The following is a 22,426-nucleotide window of genomic DNA, read 5'->3' on the forward strand; positions in this document are numbered from 1 at the left end:
AGAGATAAAGCAGAGATATCCTGCCTTGGGGCAGGAGATGGCAGAGCAGATTTTACTTAAAGAAATGTAGAGATAAAGAAATGCAGAAGGCAGAGACATCCTGCCTTGGGGAAGGTGATGGCAGAGCAGATTTTAACAAAATGGATGCCATGCAAAATGTCTCCCACACAGAAATACATCAAAAAAATTATTCACCACGACCAAGTGGGATTCATTCCAGGAATGCAAGGCTGGTACAATATTCGCAAATCAATAAACGTGATACACCACATAAACAAAATGAAGAATAAAACCACATGATCATATCAATAGATGCTGAAAAAGCATTCGACAAAATCCAGCATCCATTTCTGATAAAAACGCTCAGCAATGTAGGAATAGAGGGATCATATCTCAACATAATAAAGGCCATATATGAAAGACCTACAGCCAACATCATACTCAATGGACAGAAACTAAAAACATTTCCATTAAGAACAGGAACAAGACAGGGATGTCCACTTTCGCCACTCTTATTTAACATTGTACTGGAAGTCTTAGCCACAGCAATCAGACATGAAGAAAAAATAAAAGGGATCCAAATTGGAAAGGAGGAAGTGAAACTGTCATTATTTGCAGATGACATGATATTGTACATAGAAAACCCTAAAGACTCCATCAAAAATCTATTAGACTTAATAAATGAATTTGGCAAAGTAGCAGGATACAAAATTAACGTCAAGAAATCGACGGCATTCTTATACATCAATGATGAATTCACAGAAAGAGAAACTGAAAAAACAATCCCATTTACCATCGCTCCAAAAAAATTACGATACCTAGGAATAAACTTAACCAAAGAAGTAAAGGACCTATTTGCAGAAAACTACAGGTCATTGAAAAAAGAAATAGAGGAAGATATAAAAAAGTGGAAGCACATACCCTGTTCATGGATTGGAAGAATTAACATCATTAAAATGTCCATACTACCCAAAGCAATCTATAGATTCAATGCAATCCCCATCAAAATACCAACGACATATTTCATAGAACTAGAACAAATACTTCAAAAGTTCATATGGAACCAAAAAAGACCCTGAATAGGCACAGCAATCTTGAAAAAGAAGAACAAAGTTGGAGGGATCACAATACCAGATATCAGGTTATACTACAAAGCGACTGTAACCAAAACAGCCTGGTACTGGCACAAGAACAGGCATATAGACCAGTGGAACAGAACTGAAAACCCAGAAATGGACCCAAGGCAATACGCTCAATTAATATTTGACAAAGGTGGCAAGAGCATACAGTGGAGTAAAGACAGCCTCTTTAATAAATGGTGTTGGGAAAATTGGACAGCTACATGCAAAAAAATGAAACTAGACCATCAACTTACACCATACATAAAAATAAACTCAAAATGGATAAAAGACTTAAATGTGACCCATGAATCCATAAAAATTCTAGAAGAAAATGTAGGCAACAAAATTTCGGACATCATACGGAGCAGAATTTTCACTGATACATCACCTAAGGCAACAGAAATAAAGGAGAAAATGAACACATGGGACTACATCAAACTAAAAAGCTTCTGCACAGCAAAAGAAACAATCATCAAAATGGAAAGGCAACCCACTGTATGGGAGAACATCATTGCCAATGATGTATCAGATAAGGGGTTACTTTCCAATATATACAGAGTGCTCATACAACTCCACAAAAGGAAGACAAAGAACTCAATTAAAAAATGGGCAGAGGAGCTGAATAGACACCTCTCCAAACAGGACATACAAATGGCCAAGAGACATATGAAGAAATGCTCAACATCACTAATCATCAGAGAGATGCAAATTAAAACAACAATGAGGTATCACCTCACACCTGTCAGAATGGCCGCCATCAACAAATCATCAAACAACAAGTGTTGGCGAGGGTGTGGAGAAAAGGGGACTCTAATACACTGCTGGTGGGAATGCAGACTGGTGCAGCCGCTATGGAAAACAATATGGTGCTACCTCAAAAAATTAAAATTGAACTTCCATTTGACCCAGTGATCCCACTGCTGGGAATATACCCTAAGAAGCCTGAAACACCAATCAGGAAGAATATATGTACCCCCATGTTCATAGCAGCACTATTTACAATAGCTAAGATCTGAAAACAGCCCAAGTGTCCACCAGTAGACGAATGGATAAAAAAGCCGTGGTACATATACACAATGGAATACTATGCAGCGGTAAGAAAGAAAGATCTCTTATCCTTTGAGACGACATGGAGGGACCTGGAAAGTATTATCCTAAGTGAAAGAAGCCAAGCAGAAAAAGACAAATACCACATGATCTCACTTATATACGGAATATAATGAACATAACAGTCTGAGGAATACAGTAGACCCAGACACATGGAAGTAGGGCACAGACTGACATCCGTCAGAAGAGGGGATGGGGGGTGGGGGGGTGGGAAGAGATAAACCACAGAACTTATATGCATGTATGCATGACCAATGGACATGGACAACTAAGCCGGGTACAGGGTGGAGGGGAGGTGGGGTGGGGGGTGCCAATGGGGTAAAAAGATAAAATATCTGTAACAAAAAAATAAATAAATAAATAAAATTCAAAAAAAAAAAAAAAGAAATCTGATACATAAAAATCTTACCTTACAAAAATAAATAAATTAATAACATAAAAAGTTATTCTTTGTCATCTTTAGTTTGTGATTTTCTACAAGTCTAAGTTTGTAAGGAAGTTTTATGCTAAATATGTTATATAAGGAATGAAATAGCTTTAGGATCTAAAAAAATACTAGTATTTTGTCCCCATGATTTCCTTCTTTCCTAATTTATTTCTATACTCTTTACTTTCTTTTTTTCTTTCTTTTTATTAAATTTATTGGGGTGACATTGGTTAATAAGATTGTATTGGTTTCAAGTATACATTTCTATGATACATGACCTTCATATTGCATCTTTACTCTTCATACTGTTTTCACTGGAAAAGTAATTCTTGCGCGCTGGCCAGTTTGGCTCAGCAGTTAGAGTGTCGGCCTGCGGTCCGGAGAGACCCGGGTTCGGTTCCCGCTAAGGGCACGTACTTCAGTTGCAGTTTGTCCCCGGCCCTGGTTGGTCATGTGGGTGGCAGCCACTCGATGTGTCCCTTCATGTTGATGTTTCTCTCTCTCTCCCTTCCTTTTTCTCCCTCCCATTCTATCTGTACAAAAAATGGAAAAATATCCTCGGGTGAGGATAAAAAAAAAAAAGTAATTCTTGCTAGCTTTAATGTGGGTTTATATATTTTTGGTAAAAATTATAGATGATTAAAACTGAGTGTTCTTCCAACTTCCTAGTCTCCATTAACATTTTGGTTAAATCAATTTAATTGAAAATTTTATAAAATACGTTCCATTATTAAATAAATCAGGGATAGATTTTCCCTTATGCTCAATCAAATGTCGTATGCAAATAAAGTAATAATGTAGGGGAACTTAAACATAAACATCTTTTTCAACTACATCAAATAACTGATACTCATAAGGCACTGTTTTCCCGGGAACTGTTTGAATTGCTTTACGTACAGTAAGTCATTAAATACTGTTGGTTTATCATGGGTACTACAACGCTTTTAATAAAACAGACTTAGAGATGCTCAGACCTGCTCAAGCTCAAACTTCAGTTGTGCGGGTTTCAATGTGCCTAGAAAGGACTTTTCATTTCCAACATGTTATAATGCTTTGTTTTACAATTCAGAGATACGATTGTTTACTTTACCTGTTACAGAAGACATCTTATGTAATAAAAGCCGTGGTTCTGGTGCATAAAGGATGCTAACGTGAGAGATGCCTTGTATTAAACACCCACTTGCAGAACAGAGTGGGTAGCCGACCCAGATTAGACAGTGATCCCTGTGAAACGGGCTGGACATTCCCCCAATCCGCCTTATTTCAGTGCTAACTCCCCTACTAAGCAGCAGGGTGTAAGATGGGACATAGGAGGAGAGGAGAGGCAGTATTTGGTAGTGGTGGGCAGACCCATGGGCTACGGAGGAGGTTATGCATTGCAGCTCCTCCATAAGCTGTTTTTTCCCCCTGCAAATGTTCTGTCCTGTATTATAGGCAGCAATTGTGAGCATTTTCCTACTAATTAGATAGCTTTTCAATTTCCTGAAAATCAAAAGGAACCTCTCTAGGAACGGTTCTCCTCGACTTTTATAAATCAAATCTTTCAGTCAATCTCACGCATTTAATTCCTTCAATTACATTTAATCGCTTTGACCCACATAGAGTGATAAAAATCACACTTGAATAGACACATCACTTGGTCCTGTAAGTCATGTTTAGCAATTACAAGACGGGAACATAGAGCAAGAAAATAATGCATCTGGGTTTTAACAACACACTTGACGATGTTTCTTACATTCTTATGGATACCTCTGAACACTGTGGATTCTGTGATAGTATTTTTATACGATGTATACGTGTTCATGAGAGATCTGACTGGAGTTTACCAGTTAACACCTAAAGATGCAACATCAAAGGTCTTTCATAGAAAATTGATGTTGAACCTGAAACTGTCAAAATGTTTGCCCATGACTGTACTGAAAAAGTATGAAACATTTTATCATTTTATCAGCTGCATAAAGCTGAGAAATTGGAAAATAAAGTGTGTGCCACTGAAATCTCCATCCTTGTGATTTCAGCCAGTTTATTACTTAAGTTTATTTTGCCACTTGTCAAATCCGAATCTTTAATGTATAGCAAGTCATAGGATATTGGTTATCTTTCACCTTCTTGACACTTTTCCCATGCTTGACATAAGGCTACATACAAATAATGTTGGTGTAAATTCATGGCATATAACATATAATAGCATTCACTCTATAGCCGTTCATTTAATTCTTATTAACCTAAAATAAAAGGCATCTATGACTCCCCCAAAAAGCAACCACCTCTCTCAGCCCAGCTCAGCCATTTCTCTTTTTGGATAGGTGAATTTTGCAAGGATAATTTATACCTGTTCGAAGAGCCTAATTCATTATTTCATTGATGACCTATTAAAGCGCTCAGCTCTGTATTATGCCCTGTGATTATTAAAGACATAACTTTTGGACATGATAAATTACGATCAATTCAGAAAGGAGTAACTGATATGAATTAAAAAAAATCTAAGCTAACTAGAAATAAAAAGATCGGTAACCACTATATCTTCCTATGACCTGTAAAGTGTCACGGTGGGACTTTGCAAATTAAGTGACTTGCATTTAATCCCTTTTCTAAATGTACTTCTCTGGGCATTTACCAGCTTCTCGCAAAGTGACTGTGGATGGAAGCAGAGCTTGAAAACGATTTCAGAATATGCTCCGCCGGGGTTAATTTTGAAATCTAGAAGGCTGATTCGCGCTGGACTATGTTTCAAAATAAAATTGCCCATAAAGATACTGTAGTTCCAGCCTGACAAATTCATGTTTTAGAAAAGTTTCCATAATTCTTTAGTAAAGCATTAAACCCACTTCACTGTTAAATTACATAGGGAAAAAAAGATGATCTACAGGCGTTGGTTCTGAAGAAACGACAGGGATGCCACTACCTAAGGAAGATCTGTATCTCCTGAGACGTACTGCAGAATGATAATCACTCGGCCGAAAGTGGCCATGTGGAGGAATGGCTGCTTTGGGAGGAATTATGGAGGAAAGGTGAAGTTACATGCTGAAAACCTAGGTTATTTCAAAGTCATAGGATCTTCTCTGAACCAGGCCAAGTTAAAGCAGCGCCAACAGACAATACCATCCGTCCCTCTGAGGGGAGAACACCAGAGAACTAGGGATAAGAGATCAATTAACCTGTGGATCAATTAATCAGTGGATCAAATAGTGCCCCGATTCACTGAAATATGTCCTATTAACTTAAATAATATGTACCTGACTGTAAAAGGCAGAATATCTTTACTAGTTAATATTCCACCAAATTTTATTTATCCAGGGTCATCGTATAGTAGGTGTGTATTCGCACAAAGAACTGTGACTTCCCTACACCCCCTGAACTCCTGCAGTTCTGGGAAAGAAGGAGGGGAGAAGAGAGGGAGGGAAGGACGGAAATAAGGAAGGACAGAAAGAAAGGAAGGTTCCTTGAGTTTCTGGGAGTGGGAAAGGAAAAGTAACCGCTGTGTAAATTCACCCAGAATGCTCTCTGGGAGCCTAAAGAACAACGTATCTCTGTGTCCTGCTCTGCTGTGCAGAAGACCACCCAGAGACAAAAGCATTTCTATATATGACAGTGTTCTCCATGGTGCACTGTGTGTGTGTGTGTGTCACTTAGTGTACTACAGTACATCATCCTAACACATGGAATGGATGTTACAGAGATCACATAGGTACCCCCGTCTCAGTGATATTTAATAGTATTATTCACATGGCTGTGTGGAAGAAAATAATTGCTTAAGTAACAAAAAGATCTAAACTTGGCTTTCCCCCTTGCTGCTGGCAGTAACTGAGTCCGTCAGGGCCATACCGACCCTGGTTTAACTGTGTGAGAGTTAGTCTTCTGAAAAGATGAACCGTGTTGACTACACATTATATTGCCCTAAAGAACATCTACTAATACTTGAGTATTCCAAACCAGTATCCCTTAACTCTTTTGTTTTCAATGCCAAGCACTGTAGGCATGCTGTTTAAAAATGCCTTCTTATTCTCATTTTCTCTCATCTGGGGCAATGTCTGAAGACAGGGGCTAACTGCGAAGGCCGGGTATCAGTAGCAGATCATTTCTGTTTGAATAAAGGAACTGCCTGAAAGAAAAGGCTCATCTTTCATCGCTTCACAGAGGTGATGATGCTGTTGGGATCCCTGTCTCTCAGTGGGGCTATTGCCGGGTTTAACATGTTTAATACATTTAAGCATCCAACGTTTCAGGAAGGAAAGCGATCAGAGGTCACAATGATTTAGTGAATATTGTATACGGTATGAAGATAAATAGAAATGATTAGGGAAGGGAAATGTGGGGCTGAAATCTGCCTCAGGGAATAATGTACCTGTCATCGAAAGTAGCACGTGGCTTTCAGAATCCTAAGGCGTGGAGCAAACAAGAGTCAGCTTGGAAATGAATAGCCCTGCCCCGGCTCTAAGTTCAAATCCCAAAGCTCCACAAGCTTTGTGCAACCAATTTAATTAGAAAAGAGAACCCATTATAAACTACCAAATGATTTACAAAGGGCAGAAAATCCTTCTGCAGTCTGGAATGTAATAGATGCTAAGGTGGCTCACTCACAAAAGCCTAAGCTATGACTTTCAGGTCTAGTCATCTCTATAGACTTTAATAAATCTATTAATTTTTTTTTTACTAATGTTGCAAACCAGCAATTTGAAAAACTGGACATCCTAAGAAATTTAGGATTTTAATGCTGGGTCAGTTTTACTTCTTCCTTATACATATTTAACTATATTCTCTTCCTCCAAGCTGATAATGGTTCATATTTGTCTTGGTACAAAATGCAGAAGGACCTATATTCTTCCATGTAAGTCAAAGTGAATAGAATCCACCCCCTGCTGGGGCAGATCATCAAGTTGATGACTTGTGTACCTTGCCTTCGCTGGGTCAAAGAACCCAGTGAACAAAGTAAACTGATGAACAGAGGCATGTTCACATGCAACAGACTGACAGACCTCAGAGGGGAGGTTGGTGGGGGAGACTGGAAGAGATGAACCGAAGAACATATGTGCATACATGCATAGCCTGTGGACACAGGAAGGCCTGGGGGTGTTGGCAGGGGCTGTGGTGGAGGGGGGCAAATGTGGGGGAATGGGGACATCAGTAATAGTGTCAACAATACAAATAAAAATAAGAGTGACAGGCATTAATGACCAGGTTAGGAATATAGTAAGGATTCAAGGCTAATGTGTCCCCACCATGTTTTAATATACTCTCTAGAAGTATTACAAAGGGAATATTTTAGATCACTCACTTTTCACCAAATAGAATAGAAAGAGAATATGGTCACTTGAGCACATTTGCCCTTTGAAAATGGGTTTAGGTATGTATCTCATGACTTAATCTTTCTCTTTCTTGTTTTCACCCTTTCCAGGTTTATTACTATAAAGGTTTGCATGTTTTGTGTTTTTTTTTCTCTAAATTTGACCAGAAGACATTTTTAAATAAGCAATTTCAAGTGAAAACCTCCAATATAATTGACACATGTCCTTCTCTGTTGACCACCTTAAAAATCATTACCAGGTTTGAAATATATGTTGGGAGGTCAAAAAGAAAATCAATTATAATTCAGATGGGCAAAAAATGGGATGATTGATCTGCTTCTCAGCATGTTGATTTTGCTGCCTGACCATACTGGGAACTAAATGGAAAGGTCTTTGTTTTCATCCGTAGCAAAGCAGACGGATACTGGAGGAAGCAAAGGACTTGAACCGGTGCTCACTAGTGATGGTGCCATCATCTTGGTATATGGGGTCGTCCAGCTGTCTCCTTTTATCAAGGACACGACACTTTGATATGGTAGAGACCACGCAGTCTGGGGTTAGAAGGGCAAGTGAAAGGGACATGTCCAGCTTATCATTTTGCTCATATTCCTGGGGCACAGATCACCCCTGGAAAGTGAGTCAGACAAGCAGGTCTATTCATGCGCTTACTTTGTTCTACTCGAGCTCATCAGAATCTTTGCCAGTCTTGGGAGCCTCAGTTCTCAGTCTTTATGAATCACAGGTTCATTGCTTAGAAGCAGCTGATCCCTGTCTTTAGTTTGTGATTAAATTATGGGGAAACAATTTTTTTTTTTTTTTTTTTTTTTTAGATAGAGTGGAAGGGAGGGAGAGAGAAAGAGAGAAACATCGATGTGAGAGACACAGCAACTGGTTGTCTCCTGCACAACCCCAACCAGGGCCGGGGATTGAACCTGCAACCCACATACATGCCCTTGACTGGGAATCAAACCTGAGACCCTTCAGTCCGTGGGCTGATGCTCTAACTGCTGAGCCAAACTGGCCAGGGCTGGGGAAAAACGTTTTAAGTACATTCTAGTATAAGTGATACATAACACTGAAGACGCCCAACAGAGGGAAGGGCGGAGGAAGAACGAAGGCGCGGTGCCCAAGGCAACGTAAACCGATGGAGGTTGCTCTGAATTCCCCAATGTGACTTGAGTGCTTTTCCCATCCTCTTGCCTTCATCTTCTTTCTTTCTTTTGTTCATCATTTATTTGCTCTTCATGGCAATATTAAAAAAAAAAAAAATCACACAGAAGTATTTCTTCCTATGCTCTTTGTGGTTGATTGTTACTATGGGGAGGAGAATATGACATGTTAAGTAAATGAATATACTGGGTGTGCATGCCCTTGCCTAATATAACAATAATTTAAGAATAAATGTGCTTGAATAATCAATGCTGCTTCTGTGCCCACATGTTCTGAATGTGTCATTTCTAGTGGCTATATTATGATATATAATAAAAATGGGGAAATAAAAATGTTTGGCATTTCATTTTGATAGAAACTCTGTCTAGGTAATAATAATATAAAAAGGCATACATCTGCTTTGAAAAAGAAAAGCTAGCCAACTTTGAATCTTGTGTATATGGACATATAATTTATATGCAGCCAGAACATCAACAGTAACAAAAAAATTATTAGCAACCAAATAACATGAAAGTCCCTAGGTGAATAAATGAAGGAGGTGGTGGCCATGAGGAGGCAGCATGGTATCAGAGGAAGAAGCCAGGCCTGCAGCGCTCTCTTGCCTGGATACATTGTTACCACTTATCAGATGTGTGACTTCAGGTCAATTACTCAGTCTCTCATGGCCTCGGTTTCCTTCTTAGTATCCTGGGAACAGCACTGGTACCTTCTCATGTGATAGAGGATCAAATGAGAAAACACTTAGAATAGGACCTTGGAAATATACCTGCTCTCAAAAAAAAAGGAGCCAGAGAGATTTAGAGAGATTCTGGTTTGTTCAGAAAATTTTGAAAAAATTATTATCTTCTTATTGATATTTTCCTCTTTTTTGGCAAGTAGCATCATCAGTGAAGCCCATCCGAGGCAGTGATTCCTTCGGAACAAAGCTGAGACCCAGCCTTACCTTAGCACCAGCCTGTCACCGGGTCGCCGTCTCTCACTAAACCTCTAGGAGCTCCTCACCACTATTTCTTCAGGCTGGGACACAGATATTTCATTTGTCAACATTCTCCTCCGGGTTGACGACACAGCACTCAACTTGGAGCCGCTCTCAGCGCGTGCCACTGGTTGCTCAAGTAAATCTTCAATGTCTGTTATTTTGTTATCGAGGACAGGTGAGCATGCGGGTCGGAAACAGCATTTTCAGAATTCAACAATTTTCCTAGCATGACCTTGGGCACAGATTTCCTTTCCAGGCTGTTAGGTAAAAAAATAAAGTAACATGACTCTAGATAATATTTTATACAGAGAGGAGTTTCTGCACTTAGAACCTGTTATCGGGAGAGATTATTTTAACAACGTGTGATAATGATAAGTAGTTACAGTGGATCAACACGCTGCACAGGGGTGGGAAAAGCAGGTTTACAGTTGTAAGTACAAGAAACAAGTTTATTCTTGTATTATTATGTATTGGCTATTGTATCATTTTCCATATGAGCTGTAAACCTACTTTTGCCAACCATGGTATGATTTATTAACTTCTAATTTTATTTATAGAATTAGTGAAACTGAAAACATTTTCAAAGAATCAGATGAAGCTCTCCGTGTAAATTGACTCTATCAGTTGTAGAGGAGTTAAGGAGTTAAAATTTTAAGGAGTTAAAATCAGATAATCCGCTCTGCAGAGGAAGCTTCCAGAATAAAGCAGGTCGTCTGGATAAACAAGACGTTTCTGAAACCTGGGTTGTGAGCATGAGCTGCACGACTGCCTAGAATTGCCCGAGCCCTACGACTGAATAAAAGGAGGAGCGATGATAAAAACACGTACTCATCAAAGAGCCTATGACGACGTGATCTTAGTTTGTCCCTCGGAACAGGGGGGCGGGAATGGAGGTGCAGCTTCTCCTTCTGCGTTGCCAGAGGTGACGAGAGGCGCCCGCTTTCCAATCCAGTCGTAAGTTCTTCACGTCACATTCGAACCATGAATATCAGATGTGAGATATTAGCCACCGGCTTGAAGCTTTCTCCGGGAGCAATTAGCACGTTTGGTTTATTTCATCCATGTAGTGCTAATAGGAGGTAGACTTAATTTCACTTCTTTATGTATTACAAAGTGAGTGAAACCAGTTCTTTGTATATATATATATATCATTTTCTTTTGTAGAACATAGCTGGAAAAATTTGCCACAAAATCGAGTTACTACTGATCTTGGCAGCCTCCACCCCACCCCAGAACTAAATGTCTTAGAGGAGTGGCCGTCAATCAGCATATCTTGTACCTAATGTATAATGTGAGCAATTAGCTTTTTCGTTTGGTGATAATGCGACAGTGCCCTGGGGGGGGTCCAGGTGGGAAGGCAGTAGTCACAGGGCTTAATTACTGTCCTGAGCTCATTCATTTACTTCTGGTCCGCATTAATTCTAGAGCAGGGCGATCAGTCTATGAGCATTCCTCAAGATCAACCCTGTAACAGAACAAATATTATGTTAACAACAACACGAGGTAAAATGACAGTTTGCCATATGTTAGGCAAAATTCATTCTTTTTTTTTTTTGTTACAGATGTTTCTCCTTTTTACCCCATTGGCACCCCCCTCCCCACCCCACTCCTGCCCCATCCCTGGCTTAGTTGTCCATGTCCATTGGTCATGCATACATGCATATAAGTTCTGTGGTTTATCCCTTCCCACCCCACCCCCCGCCCCCTCTTCTGAGGGATGTCAGTCTGTGCCCTACTTCCATGTGTCTGGGTCTACTGTATTCCTCAGACTGTAATGTTCATTATATTCCGTATATAAGTGAGATCATGTGGTATTTGTCTTTTTCTGCTTGGCTTCTTTCACTTAGGATAATACTTTCCAGGTCCCCCCATGTTGTGACGTTCCTTCTTTATAAGTATTACGACAGTTCATTCCTACAATAATGCAGTGATTTACATAGTCTCGACATCCCCATTGTAGAGACGAGCCACCGAAACAGAACATTTTAAATAGCTTGTCAAGGTGCACCTAACACAGAACCGTTAACTCGAAAAGAATGAGGCGTGTACTCCAGAGACCTCTTACCCTCACCAGCACGTGGATGAGCTGATTTATGGAAGCGCGGACCATACACCCCCTCCACGCCCTCTCCCCCACAGAACAGTCCACTTTCTACCTCTGCGCAGCTGTGAACACAGGGTCGTTCCTTGTCCAGCCTTATTTGCAACTGAGACCAACCACTTAGCACTACAGAACTCCACAGAACACGTCACATTCTAAATAGTAAAAGGAATAAGCACAAAGAATGGCATGAAATAAAGTTGTGTTGACAGTTTTAATACGCTCTCAAATGTTCTAAGAACAGCATAAATTATGTGCACTCCTTTTGTATGTTACTTATGGTTTAGATTAGAAAATAGAATTTTACATTATTTGAACTATGTGAAATGACAAATTGATTTGATATGCTAATAGGGTCAGTTTATTGATTCGTTTGTAACTTGGAGGGAACACCATGGGAATGTGTTTTTGGTGTTTCTTTAGGACGCCAAGTTTTCTTTAATTATTTTTTGGAGGGAAGGGACATCACACTTCTACTCACTGAAGGGGAACATTTTTTCTCAGTCCAGAGGCCTTCTTTTTACACTTACACCAAGACTCCACAGGGATGGGTTCACCAGCTCGGGCTCCTTCCCAGTGGTGCTCACAGAGGAGCGTCTCCGGGTGGAGCAGGCTGAGGCTCCAGGTGAACCCAGGTCCTTCTCTTTGGCGTCCTTCTTTTTCTGATCATTTTCCTTCACACGTTGCAGGAGGCTGTCTCGGCCCTCAGAGGGCTTGATCTGCTCAATCCGCACATTAATTCTCTTGGCAAGAATCTTGCCCTTGACGTGTGTGCGCACAGCAAAGCCCACTGCCTGTTGAGTGACATCGTAGACGCTTCCCGGTTTGCCATGGTCACACTGGTGGGACATTCCTTTGACCCGCGCCTATTCCCTTCAAGTCCACAATGCCACCTTTCTCGTGGATTCGCATGTACGTGGCCCAAGGAACAACAATTCCACGTTTTGAAAAGGCCTGGAGAACAGAGAGCGGGGCCTCTCCTCTAGCCCTTTGTGCTTGTCATTTTGGCGAATACTGGGAGGTGGAGGTTCCTGCCGAAAAGCGGAAATGTTCTATTGTATTCGGTTTTGAGACACATTTGCATTGATCTTTCTGATGTCCACTTTGGCCAAATCTCAGAGAGTTTGCACAGATTCTGGTCATTGTCAAATAGTTGTTTTTTTTTAAATCCTGTTTTCAGGTACCAGAAGTCTTCAAGCTCACATCGATGTAGGGTGCCCTCTCCCACCGTGGACTCTGGTGTCTGGGCAGGGATGGAAAGGGGAGAGGTCAGAGGTGCATGGATGTAGGGTGACCCTCCCACCGTGGACTCTGGAGTCTGGGCGGGGATGGGAAGGGGAGAGGTCAGAGGTGCAGCGATGTAGGGTGCCCTCTCCCACCGTGGACTCTGGTGTCTGGGCAGGGATGGGAAGGGGAGAGGTCAGAGGTGCATGGATGTAGGGTGCCCTCTCCCACTGTGGACTCTGGTGTTTGGACAGGGATGGGAAGGGGAGAGGTCAGAGGTGCGATAAGCCTGGCTGGTGCTGTCGTCAGTTCACAGGGAGTCCTGGGTGATGACAGGCGTCCCACATTCCAACAGCAGCCCCCTATCCTGGGCTGCTTGGACAGGGTACTGGGAGGCAGTCGAAGCCCCTGAGGTTTCTATTGTTCCTTCGTCTGTGTGCCATCTTTCCATGATTGATTTAAGCTCCCTCTCAGCTACTACCTCTGTGCAAAACGTCTATAGCTGCAATCACACAACCTGTGGGAAAGTCACGCTGCCTGGCCCGTTAAAGGCTAAGGAACTACCTTTCGTCTGTCTGGGGCCCTCTCTCTTTCCTGGACATTTCCGATCAGTCAGTCAACCTGTCATCCTCACAGATCTCAGAAAAGAAAAAGAAGGAAGCAACAGATTCTAACAGGTACCAAAAATCTGCTCTGTGGTTGAGATATTAGTCTCCCCCTTCTCCAGGAAATCACAATTTCTCATAATAGATAAATGATAGAGAGAGGGATGGGTTGATGGATGGATGGATAGGCGATAACATATAGCTGGATGGATGAATAGGAGATAGATGATGGATAGATAGATAGATAGATAGATAGATAGATAGACAGATAGACGCAGGCAGACAGATGCACACAATTGAATAACTGGAAGTATAAAATGCTACATATTTCTCAAATTTGTCTCCTAGCCTTTACTGTATGTAACATTTAATGCCCTTTTTGTATCATGTAGAAGAACATGATGCTCACCTGGCAGGTTTTGTGCGACCCTGAAGCTTAACAACACATGTGCTACCAGGTTGTCCTCAGACATGAGAAGCAGAATTCTCATGTTGGCACATGTTTCCGTGTTCATCATGCTTCCTGGGAACTTACTCATGAGACTTTCTACCACCATCATCAGAGGCCTGTTCTCACTGAACCATGTAATATTATTACCTTTTTTTAAAAATTCTAAGTATAATATCAATAAATCCATGAAAGTGCCAACCATATAATTTCTAGAAATATATTTTTTTAAATCTTTATCCAAGAACTAGCCAGCACTAACCTATTTTGAAAAACACATGAATTCCACATTAATATTCAACAACAATCAATGTAGCTTCTATAGGTAACCAAGTATTGATTGGGATTCATTAATACATTCATTTAGAATATTTATTGGTCACTTACTATGTGCTGGAAACAATTTCCAACAAGAACAAATGACCAAGCCAGACAATCCCTTGCCCACTGCGGGTTTGCACTCTAATAATGGGTAAAGACAATAATAAGTACAATATATAGACTGTAACAATGCCAGGGAGCTAAGTGGTCAGATGACAAGCAAGGCAGAGCCACAGGCACCGGGAGGGGCAGTGGTGGAGGGGCCCTTCCCGAGGGAGCCACAGGGGACCACACACCCAAATGCAGCAAGCTCCTCAAAGTGGAGCGAGCGAAGGCTGACCACTCGGGTCTAGAAAATGAGATTGGAAGAGCCGAGAGACGGACATAAGCAGGGACAGGAAACACACGCCTTTATGTGTCAGATCGGGACACCGATTTGTTTGTATTTCTAAGGTGCTGGGAAGCCCCTGGGGTTGAGCACGAGAGGAGAAGGACCCTCGTGTTCCAGCAAAGAGCGTCGCCGGGGCAGGGATGCTGGTGCCTAACCGAGCCGCAGTGGTCAGGTACCGCTTGTTTGACCAACTCTTCACGACAACCGCGTGCAAGAGGGAGATGGGACCTCACTCCGCAAATTACAGGCTCAGATCCAGAAAGACCAGGCCATTCCACACAGTTCAGAGTTATTCAGAGAGAAGCCAACGAATGGAAACGCAGTTCTGTGAGGCACAATCTCGTGGTCTGTGAACATCTGTTATTGCCAACTTTTTCTGATTCTTTTATAAAGGACCAAATATTTTCCTGCTTCAACCATTAGTAACATAAGATTCATGTCTAACCCTCTGAGTTAACAAAGCGCTTTGGGTATTAACGCAAAGCTGCCTCATTTTCATAAACGCCCGCATTATGGAGCCTCTATTGAAATAGAAAAGAATGAGGCCCGGCCGGTGTGGCTCAGGGGTTGAGCATGGACCCTGCACCAAGAGGTAGTCGGTTCAATGCCCAGTCAGGGCACATGTCCAGGTTGTGGGCCTGATCCCCAGTGGGAGGCATGCAGGAGGGAGCCAATCCATGTTCTCTCTCATCAATATTTCTCTCTCTCTCTCCCTCTCCTTTCCTCTCTCTCTCTCTAAAAATAATTTTTTTTAAAAATAGAAGACGATGAGATCTTAATGTCATGGCCTCAGTTTAGGATACAGCTAGCTGTGTTCGTGCAACACCTATGCAGCTAGGAAAAGATTAAAATAGGTATTGAGATATTGCCCAGTACAATATCTCAGATAGTACAACTTCTCTAATAGAATCAGAAAGCATTTTTGAAGCAGTTCAAAAAGACACTTTATAGACTAGAAAACAGCTAGGCAACCAGGTGCCCTCTTCCCTGTATCCTATGGCTAACAATCTTATCATTAATAAACTGGAATTTATTTTAAAACATCGGCTTAACACTCCTGGACACAAATGTGAAACCTGGCTAATGTACACATTGGAACACTGTGTGTTTTCGTAAGGTGTTCATCCACATTGAAGAGTTGTTTCCGGGGGGTTGGGGGTTGGGGGTTGGAAGATGGACGTTTTGTAACCTTGTGTTAAGCAATCTCATCTGACCCAGGGGGGAACCTGGCCCTCCCAGGTGTATCGGGTGCTTCATTTGCATGTGAATAAGGGTTTGTGACCTTTTGGCATTAAGGAAATAATTTTAACCTGGAGGTACCAATCTGCAAATAAAAGGGACTGTGTCCAGAGAACTGGAGCATTTGCTCTCTTGCAAAGCTCCCCCTCACTCCAAGCAGCGTGTGCTTGTAGTTTCATTGCATTGCACCCATCCCAGCAGGCCGAGAGACAGCAGTTTACAAGGCTTTCATCTTTGGCAGAAGCTTCTGCACCCCCAGAACACCCTAGTTCTTTTTTCTAAGCTACTTTCCATATATTGCTTCATCTCTTCTTAGTCATTATTTCCAGTTCTTCCACCATCATTACACTGTGTTCTTTTTTAAACACAGGGAAAAATCCTTCATGGAATAATGTATAAAAATTTCCCTAACTATATTCTTTCAATGTTTACGTAGATATGGCAGAAATAGAAATGTCAGCTGAATTCATAAATTTCTATTTTATTTACAAGTTTTTCACCCTTTGGAATTTTTATTTTGTTTAACACTCTTATTCTTTCTTAAGTAAATAATGATATGAATGCATAAGGATTTACTACAGCTTACCTACTTATTCCCATCCACTTCTAATGTCTTCCTAAACTGTTGTATTTCGAGTCTATTCTTAGGCTTTTGTAAAGTGATGATATCTGTGTCACCAACATAACAGTACTTGATTGATATTGGTAAAACAAATTCTCCCTTATTACATGGTGTGGATGTTTACATTCAAAGCATAGAGGGAAAAGATTGTAGCCATTCAAGTAACTCTAATTTTAGCTCCAAATTATTCAAAATGTTTGATTTAAACAGATATGCCTAACTTGGTTCAGCTCAGTTGCATGGGCTATTCATAGAAAATGAACACATAAGTCAATTTTTAGGACACTGTATTCACTACTTTCTGTTTAAACTATGAATTTTGAATTCCACCTTGATTTGACTAGGATAATAAGGATAATGCTTTAAAAATTGATTAAAATTAGAGTGTTTTATCCTATCTAATATTACCATAAAGCTTTATGTCCAGCAGCTTAGCATTCATCCTTCATAAAGTTACAATAAAAGTAACTACTGCACCTACTTCTATATTCCATAATAAAAAAGACACTGAAGAATAAATTATAGTCTAAGCTCTTAATAAAAAAGGAAGTGCTGAGAATTTTATCACATTTTTTCCTGTGCATGGTAGGATTCAGGGTAGTTGATTATAATACTTAGAACGAATATTAATCCAAGTTTGAACCCAGCTCTCTTTTCGTTTGCCTCTATCATTTTAGTAGCAATAAAAAGTTGCTTAAATTTTTTCACACTTTCCACCACTTTCATGATGTTTAAATTTAATGATGATATTTTGTCATTGTATTGTGACATGATAAAGATACATTTTGGTTACACATTAAAACAATTCATAAAAAACTTTTAAACATAGTTTATCCCCCTTTTCTCCAAAGCTGTGATATAAAAGATAATACACATGTACACTATATCTTTGATTAATTAACATATACCAATTAGCTGTCTCAATTGGACATCAGTTTTAAAGTGTTGTCTTGACAAAGATTGAAAATATCAAACTCGAATGAATTATAGACTCCTACTAACAAACTTACTTACCTATGTAAAAAAATAGTTTTCCAAATTTTATATGATTAACCAGATTGTCCTTGGTGCTCATGTTTATCTCTGTACAGTATCAGAAACTTTACACATGTATACACTTTACAATTACCTGGTAAGATTTAATAAATGCACAAGTGAAATAGTAGTGAGAGACTCTAGGTCCCGTGTCTTGCCCACACAGGCACTCGGAACGCGGAGAATCCGCACTGGATGGCGTCGAACATCGCTGGAGAATACGGCCGTGGTGGGCTTGCGGCGCCAGCACAGGTCCCCAAGAGCTGGCTGTCAGCCCCTGTCCCCGGCGTCACTCAGAAACAACCCGTGCTAGCTCGAAATAGCCATGGGTCTTGACTCTGAGGAAATCAGAAAACACTATAACGCAGGTCTTATGTTTCTCTCAGAGAATTGGAGCACTCCACTCTCTACCGAGAGATTACCAGTTGGCCCAAAAACATATCAGCATTTTTAAACTTTTTTAAAGTTGAATTTCTGGGGGTGGCATTGGTTCCTCAAACCGTCTAGGTTTCAGGTGTAGAGTTCTATACCACATCATCTGCCTCCAGCACCGTGGCTCGCCACCCAAAGCCAAGCCTCTTTCTGTCACCATGACCGCCCCTTGCTCCTCTTCTACCTCTGGCTTCTCTCCCCCTGGCCATCACCATACTGTTGTCGTGTCTTTTTGTTTTTGTTTTGTTTACTTTTTTGTTGCATCACTTCACCTTTTTTACCCAGCCCCCAACACTCCCCACAAGCCCTGATGATTTGACTGCACAGCAGAACCAATCGGGTATGCTAATCTTTCAAAGCAAGGTCCCAAGCATTAAAGCAATGATCAATTTCATTCTGATCGGAGTCTGCTGATTCTAAAGAGCTCAGGGATCCCGCCAATGACCCTGTTCCCTCAAAAGCATAGGTCTGGAGGGAGTCAAAGGGAGGAACATAAGGGTCCGTGTCTGCCTCTTCGAGCTTTTCCAGAATGAACTCCTTGAGGGTGGCATCGTCGGGGCCAGCCTGCAAAGACAGCCTGCACAGCTTCCTGATGTCCGCGGAGCTGGTTCTCGGAGCCCTGTGTTCCCGCAAGACGGGCCTGCTCCTCAGCTCTCCGATGGCGAGGGCCTCCATGTCCTCTTCCCCTGCTCCCTCTTCGTCAAATCGGAATATGTTATCTCTGTAGTCTGTCCCTTGCTCAGGGAATCGATTTTGGTGTCTTCGATGTTTCAGAGCTATGATCACAAAAACAAACCCTGACAAAGAAAGCAGACAAAAATATTAACACAATATAACATACCATAACACACCATGAATATTATTTATAATACACTGGACAATCATTGCTTTTGTCACAAGCTCAAGACATAAGACAAAAAGATTTGCTGTTGAACATTTGCAAAAGAGACTTGCAGCCCGGCCGGTGTGGCTGAGTGGTTGAGCGTCAACCCATGCACCGAAAGGTTGCTGGTTTGATTCCCGGTCAGGGCACATGCCCAGGTTATGGGTCTGATCCCCAGTGGGAGGCATGCAGGAGGTGGGCGATTGATGTACTCTCTCACCGATGTTTCTATCTCTCTCTCCCTCTTTCTTCCTCTCTCTAAAATCAATAAAGAAAAAAATAATTAAAAAAAACAAAAAAGAGACTTGCAGAATAACATAGGAAGTACGACAGATTTTCTGGTTGATGATATAGAGTAGAAACACATCATAAAGTATAGTGAAATATTTTTGATGATGATCAATTTGAAACCTAAACAAATTTTTCTTAAATATTGGAAATAGAACAAAGCAGAATGTGGGAATATTTTCCAATCTCTATGCATTTGTCCATGAGCAATCAAAGACACAGATTAATAGAAGTTAAGCACAGTGGACCAGTTCGACAGTCCTCATGGAGGGACATTCTGTGACATAATTATTTTCTAAGTTAATATTTACTGGCTATGAAGTTTGTACCAGGTATTTTTTGGAAACCTTTAAATCTAATCATTGATTTAATTGTTATGAGACCCGTATATTATTATTATTCCCTGTTAAAAATGAGGGCACTGAAACCCAGGGGAGTTAAGTCACATGCCCAATCACACAGCTAGGACCCAGAAATCTGGTGCTCAGAATCAGATAGCTGGTTCCAAATCTGTACTCTGTGATACCACATTAATTTCAGAAAGTCCAAACCCTCAAGTCTTTTCATCATAGAACTGTTATGTCATTTATTATTAAATGAACTGTTATTCATTAAGAAGGTAATCTTACCATGTAAAAACAGAACAATTCAGAATACTTTATTTTCATTTTAAAGAAAATGTGTGTGCGTGTATCAAGAATAGCCAATTCTTACTCAACTTTGGATCTTAGGTGACCGTTCAGAATTTCACAAATAGGACTCGAACCAAAACTGAAGCAATGTCATTAACACTATCACAAAGATAAATACATTAGACAATATTTATACAAAACCTACATTTAAAATATTGAAACACTGCTCTTAAATCAAATAAGGTCGTCGTGTTTAAATTCAGGTACTATACTTTAAAACTCATCTGAGCTCTGGCCACATGGCTTAGTTGGTTGGAGCATCATTCCCGTACACCAAAAGGTTGCAGGTTCTATTTCCGGTCAGGGCACATACCTACGTTGAGGGTTCAATCCCTGCTTGGGGCAAGTACGGGAGGCAACTGATTGATGTTTCTGTCTCTCTCTCCCTTTCCTCATCTGACATATGTGGTTGAAACTGAAAGGGGTCTAATAAATAATTTGTAAAACTAGAGATAGTCCTCATGAACCTTTCAAAAGAAACTACCGTTGGTTGACCCCCATTCCCTCCCTTTAAATAGTGCATGCCTATGTCTGCGGGGCTGCCACTGGTTTACCCCTAGGGTTTCAGGACTGGGGTCAGGTCTAGTACTAATTGAGTACTTTACATTCCCCAATCACTACACTATTTTAACTGCTTCTTGATCCTGAAGTCTAGCTATGTAGCTCTAAATTTATTTTTATGATCAAAGATCATTAAAAATAACTCAAAACACTGAAGCCAGGTATAAAACAATGTTGGATGGCCCTGGCCAGTTTGGCTCAGTGGTTAGAGTGTTGGCCCAGCCCACGGAATAAAGGGTCACAGTTTGGTTCTGGTCAAGGGCATGTACCTGGGTCACAGGTTCAATCCCTGACCCTAGTTGGGGCCATGCAGGAGGCAACCAATCGATGTGTCTCTCTCACACCGATGTTTCTCTCCCTCCCTCCCTCCCTCCCTCCCTTCCACTCTCTCTAAAAATCAATGGAAAGATAACCCTGCTTGCGGATTAACAACAACAGCAGCCAAGAATGGTAAAAGGGGAATGTATGGGCTTTGAAGCTTTGAGGAAGACGAAAGGGGTGAAGGCAAAGCAAGTTCTGACACATAGTGTGCGTCTTGGAGTCGTGAGTTTGGGGTCCCAGAAACAGTGGCTGATATAGTGCTTTCGACACTCAGTGAGGTTGGGGAGGCTTTCACACATAGTTAGGGGGTAAATAACAGAATGGTTTAGATGATAGCTACCGATAGATTAAAAAGATATAAAAGCTTATGCCAAATAAATCATCTGTTGTCTTGAAAGCCTGAATACATACAACACCGGGGGTTCATCTGCCTCATCAGTAAAATGAGTATAACTTACCTTCTTGTGCAAACAATAAGAACAATAAGAAATCATGGAGTTATTTGACCGCGATTTTTTGTGTTTAGCACTCTGAGTAAGTAAAACTCTCTCTTTTACATTTCCCCATGCTAACATTCACTCTCTTCTTAATACTCCAAAGGCCTGAGTGAGTTCCAGTGTAGGGTTGACAAAGTGGTGTGCGCTGGTTACGGAATCTCAAAACATCATTTACAGCGCTGTGGAACTCTTTGGAAAGCACATAATCCTTTGAGTTTTACTCTCTTCCTCTATTCGACATGGGTGTTAATAGCTACGACTTCATAAATTTACTGTGAGGATCAAATTGCAATATGTATGTAAAGTACTTAAGACACTCCCTGGAATGTAATAAGCACCCCACAGAAGCGCACCATTATTACTACTGACTTTTTTCATAACTACGTATGTCGCAATGCACATGTGTCAAAAACATTCCTAAACAAAAATGCACACACATACTCATACACTCATAGAATTCAAGGATTATTGGTTTTCAGCTTGAAGTGCATATCCACCACTTCTTAAATTCACTTGACTTGATTTAAGAATTGTAATACATTTAGAACAGGAACTAAAAACACGCACGTGTTCACACACACACACACAAAGCCACACTACACTGCTATAATGAAATTATGTATTTTCCGCATTTCTGATGGTATTTTCAATGAAAGAAGGTATGTTCAGTTCGGCGC

The 22,426-nt window shown here is 40.8% G+C and overlaps 1 protein-coding gene and 1 pseudogene across 1 annotated transcript in view; both read right to left on the reverse strand.

The window, feature by feature from the left end:
- Nucleotides 1–8,339: 8,339 nt before the first annotated feature.
- Nucleotides 8,340–13,193, reverse strand: LOC118619289 (annotated as a pseudogene).
- Nucleotides 13,194–18,821: 5,628 nt separating this feature from the next.
- The window catches only part of CDH19 (cadherin 19), a 36,458-nt gene continuing 32,853 nt past the window's right edge, over nt 18,822–22,426 (reverse strand). The window contains exon 11 of the mRNA XM_036245807.1: nt 18,822–19,304. Within this exon, the coding sequence (XP_036101700.1) occupies nt 18,853–19,304 (452 nt within the window). The 3' untranslated portion in view covers nt 18,822–18,852. The remainder of the gene's footprint in view (nt 19,305–22,426) is intronic.

The sequence above is a fragment of the Molossus molossus genome, unplaced genomic scaffold (assembly GCF_014108415.1).
Source record: "Molossus molossus isolate mMolMol1 unplaced genomic scaffold, mMolMol1.p scaffold_m16_p_6, whole genome shotgun sequence".
Lineage (NCBI taxonomy): Eukaryota > Metazoa > Chordata > Mammalia > Chiroptera > Molossidae > Molossus > Molossus molossus.